At 40.5% G+C, this 12,979-nt stretch overlaps 2 protein-coding genes across 6 annotated transcripts; one reads left to right on the forward strand and one right to left on the reverse strand.

Moving 5' to 3' along the window:
• Positions 1-891: 891 nt before the first annotated feature.
• tardbpl (TAR DNA binding protein, like) lies at positions 892-6,559 on the reverse strand. Of its 5 annotated transcripts, none has more exons than XR_005076168.1 (7): positions 5,770-6,556; positions 4,131-4,294; positions 3,865-4,005; positions 3,364-3,534; positions 3,166-3,286; positions 2,245-2,391; positions 892-1,516 (listed from the first exon to the last, which is right to left on the reverse strand). XR_005076168.1 is itself a non-coding variant. In XM_037104815.1 (6 exons), exons 1-6 carry the CDS (start codon positions 6,008-6,010, stop codon positions 2,297-2,299), a joined length of 933 nt encoding a protein of 310 aa, XP_036960710.1. In that variant the 5' UTR covers positions 6,011-6,556; the 3' UTR covers positions 1,588-2,296. The 5 variants fall into 5 exon arrangements, 2 of the variants coding, with proteins under 2 accessions (XP_036960710.1, XP_036960709.1); XR_005076170.1 differs by having other exon boundaries at positions 3,202-3,286; positions 5,770-6,554; XR_005076169.1 differs by lacking the exon at positions 892-1,516 and adding an exon at positions 1,588-2,065.
• A 73-nt stretch (positions 6,560-6,632) lies between these two features.
• Positions 6,633-12,697, forward strand: c7h1orf127 (chromosome 7 C1orf127 homolog). The gene is made up of 12 exons (XM_037104812.1): positions 6,633-6,833; positions 7,578-7,660; positions 7,739-7,821; positions 7,899-8,000; positions 8,089-8,213; positions 8,302-8,445; positions 8,539-8,577; positions 8,728-8,865; positions 8,954-9,038; positions 9,789-9,985; positions 10,091-10,208; positions 11,527-12,697. Exons 1-12 carry the CDS (start codon positions 6,801-6,803, stop codon positions 11,982-11,984), a joined length of 1,605 nt encoding a protein of 534 aa, XP_036960707.1. The 5' UTR covers positions 6,633-6,800; the 3' UTR covers positions 11,985-12,697.
• Positions 12,698-12,979: the final 282 nt, after the last annotated feature.

Consider the following 12,979-nt stretch of genomic DNA (forward strand, 5'->3'; position numbering starts at 1 on the left):
CAGGTGTTGCACATGTGTCAAACTGATCCAGTAAAGGGCCACTGTGGCTGCAGGTTTTCATTCCAACCAAGCAAGAACACATCTGATTTGGATCAGCCAACCAATCGGCCAACCAAGTAAGAACACACCTGATTTGGATCAGGTGTGTTCTTGCTTGGTTGGAATGAAAACCTGCAGCCACAGCGGCCCTTTACTGGATCAGTTTGACACCACTGTAGGGGTATTATTATTTTCTTTACTTTTTCATATCAAAAACAATTTTTTCCATTTTTTTTTTTTTTTTTTTTTACAATTAACAAATATTACAAAAACTACTTCTCAATTCTGAAAACCTCGTCTGCTAGGAGGTTAAGGAACTCAAATCACATTTTCTAGCTAACTTTATTAGTTTTCAAGTGAAGAAACATTTTTAAATCTTAGGTTGATAACATCCAGCAGGAATGGATTACACGTTTGCATTGTAAGCAAATGTTCTGCAAGCATCTCTAACATTTGACTGGGCATCCCAAGGGTGTCTCTGCAGGGTGACTCTTCTTACTATAACCTGGTTTCATTTACATTGTCAGATGTCCTCAACTGGTGTGCAAGCAAATCTCCCCGAGCACGGAGGAAACAAACACTGCTGTTAGGTAAATGTCTACAAATAAAATTTGGGAGTCTTACCCACAGCTTCTTACAATATGGCACATTAGCACCTCCCTCAGGCTAAACGTTACACCTGCCAGAATTGACACAAAAGACTGTGGGACACTGCACATTTTAGACGAGAGTCCAAATCAGATTTAAATTACAATACTGTAGGCCTGTAAAACTGTAATAACAGCTAAAAGTGGAGCCCAGTTAGAAAAATACTACAATATCTACATTTCATCTACATAGAGAGACAACAGGTGATGAAAAACTCAAAACTTTTATTTTACACTGCAATACTAAAATATTTCAATACAGAAAAGTGAATTCCTGCTGGCATGTTCAGTCGTTGAAGTCCCTTTGAAAACCACTCAGCTTATACATTCCAACCACTTTACAGTCAAAGTAAACAAAATTACAAGAACACACACTGCCTTATTGATTCTAGTTGATGGATCACATTAAAAAGAAACCGACCAGTGAATACTTCCATTGACTTATGGAGGACAAAATATATATAGCAGTTACTGACAAAAATGCATGTTTCAGATTTAAGGCAGGCTGTTTCACAAGTTGTTTTTTTTTGTTAAGAAGTATGATCAGTGTCTAACTGCAGGTGAGACTTTGGTCCTATTTGTGACATTTGTAGGTATGAATAAATACCTCAGCCCAATTTAGTACGGTCCGCTAAATTTCAATACGGGATGGTCCGAGGTTCCTTGCTAGTGAAGTGACGAAGATCCTTTTCAGGATTTAAGGCAGTCGCGCAGCAATTCCATTGTTGGTTTGTGGTTTGTGCCGGCCCACCAACAAAGTCTTCAGCTTCTCCGTAACTGACTCCAACCTGGGTTCAGACGAAAACCTGGGCTGTCCGTGTCCGAAGTCCCTATACATGTGAATTAAAGTGTTGGCAGTTCAATTAATGTAAAGACAAAAATAAATTCACTGTCAAGAGTGTATCATACCTAGTCAAATTCAGTTTTATTTCAGACTTCCCTTTGATTCACAAAACATAGAAAATGCATTCATAACCACTTCAAACACAAACTTTCAACCTCTGAGCTCACTTCCAAACTTCAACACACTTTCAGTGTTTTCCCCCAGACAGACCTCAGCACAAAGTCACATTTTCACACACAGAGGGTGATAACAAGGAGAAAAAATAAAGCACAGTCAGACACATCAAAGCACTCACATCAAATCAGACAGCAAGAAGAAGCTACGAAAGAATACAAATACTCATAGCACTTGACATTTCACTGTGTTTTTAAAGAATTAAAGTTGATAGAAAACGATGAGTGAAAGCAGAGACCATAGGGATCTCGAGACGCAATTAAGAGTCCTTGTGATGGCCATTAGGAACACACTCGTACTTGCTTCTTCCTCTCACACTCGCACAAAAGCCAAGTTCTTCTCAACTCTTGCAGGCATTTGTCTGTTTTAAAGAAATGTGCACAGTCAGTCCTTCTCACACGTGCTTTCTTGCTCTCCCGTTCGCTCACTCTCACTCGGTCCAACATCAATCCCACTCATTGATCTCGAAAAAACGAACAAGAGCAGACACGATTTTTATATCCATAAAAAAAGGGGAGAGGAAAAAAAGACAACACCCACCGTCTAACACAGTATATGAAGAGTGAAGCTGTGTTCTTTGATGACAAAGCATTTACACATGGGAAGAGGGGAATTGATACTGAGATCTGGCGAACATTGCTGCCAATGAGGCGCTTCCTCCCGGGAATTGGGGAAAGAGTTGGTGAACTGCAGAAGAGATTTTCATGAAGGCGTTTCCAAAAGACGTCAAACAAAAAACAAACAAAAAGATGCAATCAACTGCATACACATATACTATACTTATATCAAGCCCAGTTTACAGGTGGCTGAAGGGGCTCTCGACATACTCGTGCATGTTTATAAATACTTATCTTGCATGCACAGTGTAACATTTTCTCAAAACCAAAACAAGGGAGTGTGGCAGTTTCCACTTACAAACTTTTCACCCATTCAATGCATGACTACATAATCAGTCACACGCAAGTATAAATTTTCTCTTTAACAAAATAAAAGGCAGTGTATCTTTAAATAATAGGAACGTAAGATATAAGCAGTTCCCCCATAGGTATACTTACCAGATTAACCTAATAGCAACAACAACAACAAAAAAAGGTCAACTCAAAGCTATCTACATTCCCCAACTAGAAGATTTAGACTCCATAGAGTTGCCAAAGCCAGAGCTGAAGCCGCTACTGGAGGCGGTATTAGTGCCTGCAGCCCAGCCGAGGCTAGCTGAACTGGGGCTGCTGTAACTGGTGCTGGCAGAGCTATAGGTCTGGTCTCGGGTCGTGGTGGCTGTGCCTGCCGTCGTGGTCAGGCCCTGCTGGTTAGCCAGCATGCCCATCATTCCCCAACTGCTCTGCAGTGCTGCCTGGGCAGCAGCCACCATTGCCGGGTTAAGGCCGAGAGCCCCAAAGTTAACCCCACCGCTACCACTGCCTAGCCCACCGCGATTACTGCCATATCCCTGACTGAACCCACCAGCCCCAAACCGCCCTCGATCCATCATTTGCCTACTATTATTGTGTTTGGGCTCAGCATTGGAGATGTGCACACTGACGCCCTTGATGATCAAGTCCTCTCCACACAGGGCCTGGGCAACCTGAAAAAGAAGTGAGGAGATTATCACTACAGTCACTGTCACATTATCAATAATAAACTACTGATGGTGACTCTCACCTGGTCATCAGCAAATGTGACAAAAGCAAACGCTCGGAAAGGTTTTGGGATAAAGACATCAGTGACTTCGCCATACTGCATGAAGTACTGCCTCAGTTCATCAGTTGTCATGTCCTCTGTGCAGCGGCCAACAAAGATTTTACGGCTCCGCATGGGCTCATCAGGACACGCCTGAGGGGACAAAGAGGCACAGCAATAAATGAGACAACCTACATGAGGTTTCAGTAATGTTTCTGATTCATTCAGACACAGTTATCCAACTTCACAACAACATTTGTGACATAAATTTAAGTTTTTTTTTCTTTTGTCAATAAAAAAAGAGTTTTAATGATCTAGACCAAGCAAAAAATGTCAGAACAATTCTTCATTCATAATAGTATGCTGTAACACATTTTACCTTCGATTTTGATATTTCACTTGTGAATTGAATAAAATAAAATAAATGATAAATTGTGAGTTTGACAATTTTACAATTAATTGTTCAACCCCAGCCCAAAATACCTTTGAGTTGGGAAGTTTGCAGTCACACCATCGTCCATCTATCATGTGTCTCTGAGCGATCACTTTGGTTTGCGTCTCATAGTCTGTGAACCGGACAAACCCAAAGCCTTTTGAGTTGCCAGTCTTTGCATCTCTCTTGACCTGGAGTGGACACAGATGAAATGTATGAACAATACATTCAACTAAACCAGAAACATAACAAGAAATCCTTATTTACACTCTAAGCCTAACAAAGAAATATTCAGAGTCAGACAAGAGGTTACTACCTGCACCATGATGACTTCCCCAAATGTAGTGAAATAATCTTTAAGGTCTTGTTCTGTTGTTTTCCATGGCAGCCCGAGGACAATGAGATCTGATGTCTTCTGAAAGCCCCTTTTTATTTTCACGGCTGAGGCAGCGTCTATTTCCTCCATCTTCCTTTTGTTATCTATGAGGAATAAATAGAATTTAGTTACATCAGGAAAAGAGGCACACATGAACACAGACCCTCTGAACTCCTTAGGGTCTGTTGGTGATGATTCAATAAATTGTCAAAAGTATGTGAACACAACATTAAAATCACATCAGGTTGTCTCCCTCCAAAATCATGTGCATTACTACGCGGCTATAACAGCTTCCTACTCTGCTGTTAAAGTTTTCTATAAAGTTTTGGAGCCTGGCTGCAGGGATTTGCTCTCATCCAGGCACCAGACCATCAGAGAAGATAGCATGTGATGTTGGAGGATAAAGCTTTGCTCATCCCGAAAGTATCTGAGTCAAGGCTCTGTTCAGACCAGTCGAGATCTTTCATACCAAACTAAAAAAACATTTCTTTTTGCAGAAACCGACTTGCACACAGGGGCATTGTCAGATTAAAACAGCAGAGGGCCTTTACTGTCACCACAAGGAAGACTCTATGGTAAATGTCAAAAAATCACTGCATGATGGAGCATTAAACCTTCTAAGTTTGAACTATGGGGCCAGATTCTGTTGCCAATTTGTTTGTACAGCTAGTAAAATGATGGCAGCCCAATACAACAAGAAACTTAGTAAGGAGTATGGCAGCAACAATTAGCTGTGTTATTATTTAGTTGATCGTCAGAAAAGTAACTAATTTGATAATCAATTAATTGTAAAGTAATTTCCCACAAAAAATATTTCAGAAATTACTGTTTCTGGCCGCTCATATATGAAGACGTCCTGCTTCTGTTTTATATCATGTTAAACTACAAATTCTTCCTGTTTTGGACTCAGAACAAGGACATTTATCCTCCTTGGACTTTGAGAAACTGGGAAGGATATTTTTCCACAATCTTCTGACATTCGACAGATCAAGTTATCAATCAAAAAAATAATCTTCAGAAAGACAATAATCTCTAGTTGTAGTAGTTTGTGGCTCTACTGAATTGCTTTACACCACACAGAGATGTTCTAAATAAATTTGAACACACTGATAGTAACAGTGAGCTTAACACTTCCAAGTACTAAAAATTAGTTTGGGATATTGGGATATGGGTGCATATATGCATGTGCATGGGTGAATAGTGACAGGAAATGTGTTGCATTGTTTTTAGGGATAAATAACATTCACAGAACACAAAATAAAAATGATGTGTCAGAGAGCAAACATGAAAATATCCCAATATTCATGACTAGTTTTGAGTAGTGTGCTATTAGAAACACTCCTATGTTCTGCAGGAGGAACATAATGACAGAATAATAGGCTGAATCAACACCTAAAGGCAAAACAAAGAAAAAAAAAAACACTCACATTATAACAACATTGATGTAGGTCGGGTGTAGTTTCTGTAGGGCTTGTGTATTAGGTAGCATTAGCATTACATGGTTTACCACACACTTTTGATCATACAACACACAGTGAAGATAAGAGGGAAACCTAAACGACACAGTCACCTGTCTCACCTTTGGGGTAATTGACGACATAGACCAAGTTTCCCCAGTCGTTCTCGGGAGCATGCAGGACCCCCTCCAGAAGCCGGACCCCCCTCATGCACTGGGACTCCGGGTTCCTGTACCGCAGCCCGCACGCCCCTGGAAACTGAGCCGCTACTGATGACAGCAAAACAGTGCCGTCGTCCTCCGATGGGATCTCCATGGGCTCCTCGTTTTCATCCTCAGCCACACGAATATACAACTCCGACATGGTGTCCGAATGGCTGAGCTCTGGGCCAAGTGGAATCAGCTGATGGAGCTCAAGTTCCCACTAAACACCTTTGTGATACACACGGGTTCGCAGCGTCGATCTCTGCCGAAGTTTACTTCTGTTAGCTTAGTGACGCAACTGAAATGCAATAGCAGTCAAACGCAAATAGACACACTTTGTGAAGGGCTAACGCTCGCTCCACAATTCTATAACATTTAATAGCTCGTGGCCATTAATACTAGAAGTTGACTGTTCTTCTACGCGGGCAGCACGAGTAAACAAGTTAGCCAGCTAGCTAGCTAACAAGCTAGCAAACTCCAGACCGCTTGAAAAATGAATGACCATCCAGTTTCCCGCTGCGTTTACTGTCAACAAAAGCACGAGTCTCCCTTTTGTCTACGTGCGTGTGTGCAAAAACTGCTCGCAAATGACAACATCGACAAGGTATCTTATTCGATGAAATTAAAGTACGAAATGGTCAGCTCACAGTGACTACTTGCAGCGGTACGCAGCTAACCTCTGTAACCTCAGGCTAGCTAACAAAATGGCTGCGGATCTTGGAGAGATGACATCATCTGGTTGGGAGGGCACACTGTTCATTTTTGTAGGGATGCCAAAGTTAAAAATAACAACATTCAGTGAAAAGTTTGACTTCAGATTACCAGCTGTCGTTTTAAATCGTTATTTACTTCATTTAAACATTACGTGGTGAAGAATATTGACCTTGCCGCGTTTGTAACTTGTCCGAGGCAAAGTTAAAAGCTTGTGATTCACCCTTTGAATTCAAAGCATGAAGAATCACCTTAAAAGCCCAAAACAAAAGGTGCGCACTGAGAAATTCTATTTCAAAATATCATGTATTTAACGCGTTGCAATCACGTGTCATGTGAAAAAAATATGTTTTAATTGACCTTTTTGGCTTTTTGATTCAAACATGTTTTACATGTCCAGACAAAATACCATAGGATATATGATGCAATATGATGGTGATATGTGTAAAAGGTTTAAAATCGTCTTTGTAAAAGTGTCAAAGCTGACCCACCAGTATTAACAGGCCAGTCTGTGTAGCCAAAGATAGTTAAAGCTTAGAACAATGTTTTGCATATTAGCAGTGACTTGTGTCCCACATAAACTTTCCTGCCTTTACAAGATTAAAATGTATTATTGCTTAGAGATAACCTGGTTTTGTGCCCAAACAAAATTGATGAACTCATTTGTTTTCATGACTGAATAAACAAACTGAACTTAACAGAGAACACAATTTCATACTTTGTCACTCGCTCATATGTGGCGGACTCCACCACCTTCCTAACTTCAAACATTGTCCTTGGGACCTTATTTTCCTCTGAGAACAGCTTCTTTATTCATTCACTTAGTTTTTCATCCATAACACACCATCTTAACAATTGGGGTCACTCTACAACTGATTTTAACCTGTTTTTCACACATGCTGGAGACAGTGACCATTCTTTGTGACTTTTTTGTCACTTGCCTTTCACATGTCAAAGCAAACGCACCTGTTTTATTTCCCCTCCCCCTTGACATCTGCCCACTCATCTACAAATAGGCTGGGGTTCGACTGCTCGTGGGTGTTTTCATCAGCGGCATTGGCATGGACCAGATAAGATTTGGCATCCTACTTAAAACTATGTGAGTACCATGATGTTGTACAAAGGTTGAATAATACTTTCTTCAAAATATAAGCTCAATTCTATCTCTATTCTACAGCGTTTTACAGGGTTTAGTCTTAAGGGATGTGTTTTCCATTCAGAAACAAGAATGGATTGATACCCCAACTGCAAAATTGTCAGGTAAATCTTTCTTTTGTAATGGCATGCAATTGTTAAGGGAAGAGTCACAAGATTTGAGAATAAGTTTGCATTTTCAGAGGGAGATGTGACATGTTTTACTGAGTACATGGAGATGTGGATCCATAGTGCGATGATTGAAGGGTTGGGAATCTGGCTGTCTGGGGCCTTGCAGATCCAAGGTAATTATTCATGACACAAAAGAGAAACAATATTGAGATTAAATATGTAAGTATGTGTCTTCTGAATTCACCTTTTGCTTTTTAAAAGCCAACCTTGCATCTCTGGATCACCTAAACCTCCAACTGACTCCCTGTGGATTCTCACTGCACAAAGACCCCGACGAGAACTTTATTTTTAGAGTCAGCTACACTGGATGTTTTGTTAAGCAACAGGTACATCACTCAAGAAATATCCATACATATTGACTTTTGTAGCTGAGCTTGGTGGTGATAATCCTCTGGTTGTACATTGATTGTTCAGCATGGCTACCATGTCCTGACACTGAATCTGGTGAGGAGGATTAACCGATTTGGAGGCAGACCTCGCAGTTTATTGATGACGTGTCCCATGGTTCCTGTGCTGCTCAGCAGAGAGCAGATCCAGTGTGACCCAGACTATATCCAGGTTCGTCACTTCGTCATGTGCACTGTAGATGTTTTATTCTCTTTTTTAGCCAAGTATTTTGCTTATTCTGATAAGATTTGTGTTCATCTGTAGGTGACCAGACCAGTTCCCTGTGACAGCTGGGACAACGAGGTACTAGTGGAAATCACTCCTAAAGTCAACCCCTCAAAATATGATTGCACTTTAAATCTAAACCAATATCTGTGTACATGTGTTTGGCCAAGACATAGAACCAGACGAGGTGAATCTGTCTGATGGTGCACGTTTGGTTGTGTGTTACAGTTGCAGTGGTCTCTGTCTCTGAGCGATCAGCTCATTGTAGCTCTGGAGGATGCCAGCCTGATCCAGATGAACACTGCCATGAGGGGACCAGACATCACAGTTCAAGGCAGGAGGAGAGAGGTCTTGAGCCCCGTCAAAGTAAGAGGCCTCCCAGCTCACACAGCACACTGCCACCTAGTGGCCAACAGGAGCGTTACAGCTAATACTCAATGTCTGGTTGATGCAGGTGATGGAATCTGAAGGGGAATTCTTGGCCTTGAAGCTGGTCAGCGGTCAGTATGCCTACAGTATGGAAGCCACATGTCCAAAAGGTGGGTGGCAAGAAGCGATTACTTTGATAACGATAATAATGGTTCATAAATAAATAGCTATATATATATATATATATATATATATATATATATGTATTCTTACTCATTTGCATATGTTTGCTATTGAGGTAATCCAATAGTAATCAAGTTACATTACTTTAAAGGGGCACTTCAAACTCAACAAAAAATAAATAAGGCTTGAAGCTAGAGAGCTCGTGGCAGGGTCCGCCAAATAGAAACAGGAAGGTTTTTATATTCATCTTATTTAGTCAAGAAAACAAAGAGAGTTTGTTTATTTAGTTTGTTTAGACTATAATTTCAGTCAGTGGAGATATTTCTCTTCTGATTAACATTTTTTGTTTATACATAGCAAATTATGCATTTATTAACAATGAATTATGATGTCAGCAGCTACTGGACCCAAAGAGAGAGCAAAGCCTTGTTAGGGTCATTAGATTGTTTATTATGCACTTAAGATGAAAAACGTATCTTACACGATGGTCAAATGTTTTATGATATAAACACTTAACCTAATCATTTATGGTCGTGTTATTTATAGTTGTATCTATTAGTATTGTGCTGACCTGAATTTATGGGCAATACAGAACATCTAATCTAATCTGAAAAGTAGCAAATAACCTGATTTGTCAAATAAAGACCACTTCATCAAAAATCATCAACATTGTAAGTAAGTGTACTTGGTTACGTTCTCACAACTGTTAACACATTTAATCCCCAATGTAATTTCAGTGAGCACGTCCACAGCAGAGGAGACAGTGCTACACATTTTCAAACGACACATGGGTCTGACCAAACGAGGCAGCCACAACAGCAACGCACTGACAGTCAGTAACGTGTCAGTGAAACAGACAGATGACCTCACCGTGCACGAGACCAGTGAGTTTGTGACACTGATCATCCCCACAGCCCAGATACTCCAGAACAAGGTTAGTGCTGAAACAACAGGTCTTACAGTAAATGTATGTACTGGCTTACTCTTCCTATAAGGAGTCATTACAGCGTCAGACGTCTAAGCCGGGTTTGTTTTACAGGCCTGCGCAGACAGCAAACAACTCCTGCAGCCGTTCTACAGGGTGGATGTTGTGCTCACCTTCAAAGAGACAAATCACAAAATGCACTGGACCATGGAGAACACACTGCCATGCACAGGTGAGTGTGCTGCTGATGAACACAGTAAAACTAAAGTGGTGATTAATTATTGGAGGATATTTTGACCACTAGCCATTGAAAGGCTTTTACTGTAGTCACACTGGGCACTTCTGTTTGTTGCTCAGTCAACCAATCATTTAACTTTATGTGGCACCTCTCAGACAATTTAAAGTGAGATAAAAGTTCCTCTTGTGAGTCACAAAAGTGACTCACAAGAGGAAATAACACTAAAATAAAATGATAACATAATCATATATGTACACATTTTTATCATTATATTTGTATTTTTCTCATACTTTTTGTAACCTTTCTTCTTTTTTTGTTTTTCTTTTGTGCTGCATTTAATATAATGTCTCATTGGCATGTATTTCTGTAGAATCGTTAATAAGGACTTCAACAACCTTCTGCTACTACTTTATTATCTACAAAATATACATATAATTCATAACTATAACTGCTGGACATGAGATATCTCCTACTTCCCTGTATAGCCCATTCTCAGTGTCTGTGCACTGGAGGTTTCCACATTTCACTTGTAAGTATGTATGTAAGTTAGATACTGGATCAGGACTGGCTTCCAAGCTAGTTGTGGTGACACAAAGTCAGCTCGTACAGACATGTGTTAAAGTTAGTTAGTTAGTCACACCAATCAAACGTTCTCTTAAAGCACAGATGTTGAGTGTTTGTCTTGGTCTGATCATATGTTACACCTTATCAAGGTCCAGGTAATAAGTGTTAATTAAAAGATTATAAGGCCTTCATAACTAAGTCCCAATAAGATAACTATTAACATTGATAAGACTATATTAGTATTACTAATAGCATATTGAACATGTGTATTGTGAGTTTTTAATACATTTAATGATTACTTTTAAGACACATTGTGATCCCCAGGAATCTTGAAAGATATTGCCTTGGAATATTTATCAAAATAATCGAAATATTACCTTTTTTTTTTTTTTTTACCATATTGAGCCCTAGACCTAATTTGCACTCACCTGTTGCCAAAACCCATAAAAGGTCCATCAGTCGCATACCTTTTTTTTTTAAGTATTTTTTTTGGCCTTTATATGGCATTATTGATGGTACAGCTCAAGAGATGACAGCAAACAGGATTAGAGAGTGTGGGAGTGACATGCAGCAAAGGACCCCAGGCTGGGACTCCAACCGCCACAGCTGCCCCATCAAGGACAAAGCCTCTGTACATGGGACGCCCGCTCCACCACCTAATCTAAACAGTGCCCCATCTTACGGCTTTTAAACACAATAGTACTAGTAATTTCACCTTCACTAAAATCATGCATTCGTACCTCCACAGTCAGGCCTGCTGCGCCACACATCACATCTGCTCCTGGTCCAAACACCACAGTCCTGTCCACGCTCAACTCTAACCACGAGAATCTAACTACAGAACAGCCGATGTTGGACCGCGCCACGGCACCCGCAGGGAAACTAAACGACATGGCTCTGCTCAAAGAGAGGACTGCAGAGTTTTCCACAACTAAATCATCTCACACACAAATGGAGACATACAGTTTTGATCTCCACAGTGATGAGACGTCAAAGAGTCCAAGTGGAAATTTGTCTTCCAACATTACTTCCATTAATGCAACTGACACAAGCTTTTCTGATTTTCTAAATGAAACCGCAGATGCTTCCTCAGAGCGAGGTTTCCCCAGAAAGGACCCACCTGACACAAGAGTACAAGAGTATCAACAATTCAACACAGCAGATAAAGATGAGCTGAAGGGACTGAAGTGGATGTGGGGCGAATAGAAAGCTGACAAAAAAATTCACTTCTCTTGGTGTCACGTGTTGCATCTATGTCTGTTTGCAGTCTTTAAAGGTGATGCTGTGGGCAGTCAGCGCTGTGAAGGTTGATTATACAAGCAGAAATACAGCCAGACCTCTGCCAGCCGGTGCCTCGGGGCGGACATTATCCAGACACAGACGAGGCAGGCGTTAAATAAACACGTCTCCATCCGAGCGGCACAACAGGCTGACGTAGAGAAGACCCTGCAGTTGTTACCGCCGATGCCACCATCCAGGGAAACCTGAGTTTCAGTGACTGTCTGCTTGTCAGTGATGAATTTGAGACTTCTAAGAGTTTTATGCTTGTAAGGCAGAGACTGAGGCTGAACAAATGCATTCTTTTTTCTTCTTCTGTTTAAAACATAAATTCATTTTCTGACTCTCAACCTTACTTGAGCTGTTGTGTTGCCACTTTACTGCAGTACAGTGAGCCAGCAAGAGAGGGCACTGTTGAATGTGTTTTCAACAAACCCTGAGTTGGGTCGGCAGCCTGTCTGCAGATGCTCAAATTAACCACTCTTACACATTTTTGCGGTAGTAGCATTTTTTTTCTGTAGTTTTTTGTTTTCTTAGCTTTTTATTGTTTGTTTTTTTCTGTCATAGTTCATCATGAGGACAGAATGTGACCATAAACTGCCACAGAGCAATGAAAAATTAGCCAGAAAGAGAAGTTTGGGACAGTCATTTTTGCAAGTATAGTTAATCACCATCTTTGAAAATGAAATTGTTAACTGTATTCCATAAAGAATTGCAGATATGACGCAGATCTTTTTGACTAAAATGGCTGAAGATGTTTCAATTTTGTCCCCTCGTACTCCCCCCCCCCCCGTTTTTTTTTCACCTCTGTTATTGTGACCTCCTGGTATGCACCAAAGCGTCTGTAAATGATAACAGCGCAGTGTTACGCAGTTACATGCATCATATACAATGGGCTGTGGGGCAGAAAATCTAAACTTCCT

Source organism: Acanthopagrus latus, chromosome 7 (genome assembly GCF_904848185.1).
Source record: "Acanthopagrus latus isolate v.2019 chromosome 7, fAcaLat1.1, whole genome shotgun sequence".
Taxonomy (NCBI): domain Eukaryota; kingdom Metazoa; phylum Chordata; class Actinopteri; order Spariformes; family Sparidae; genus Acanthopagrus; species Acanthopagrus latus.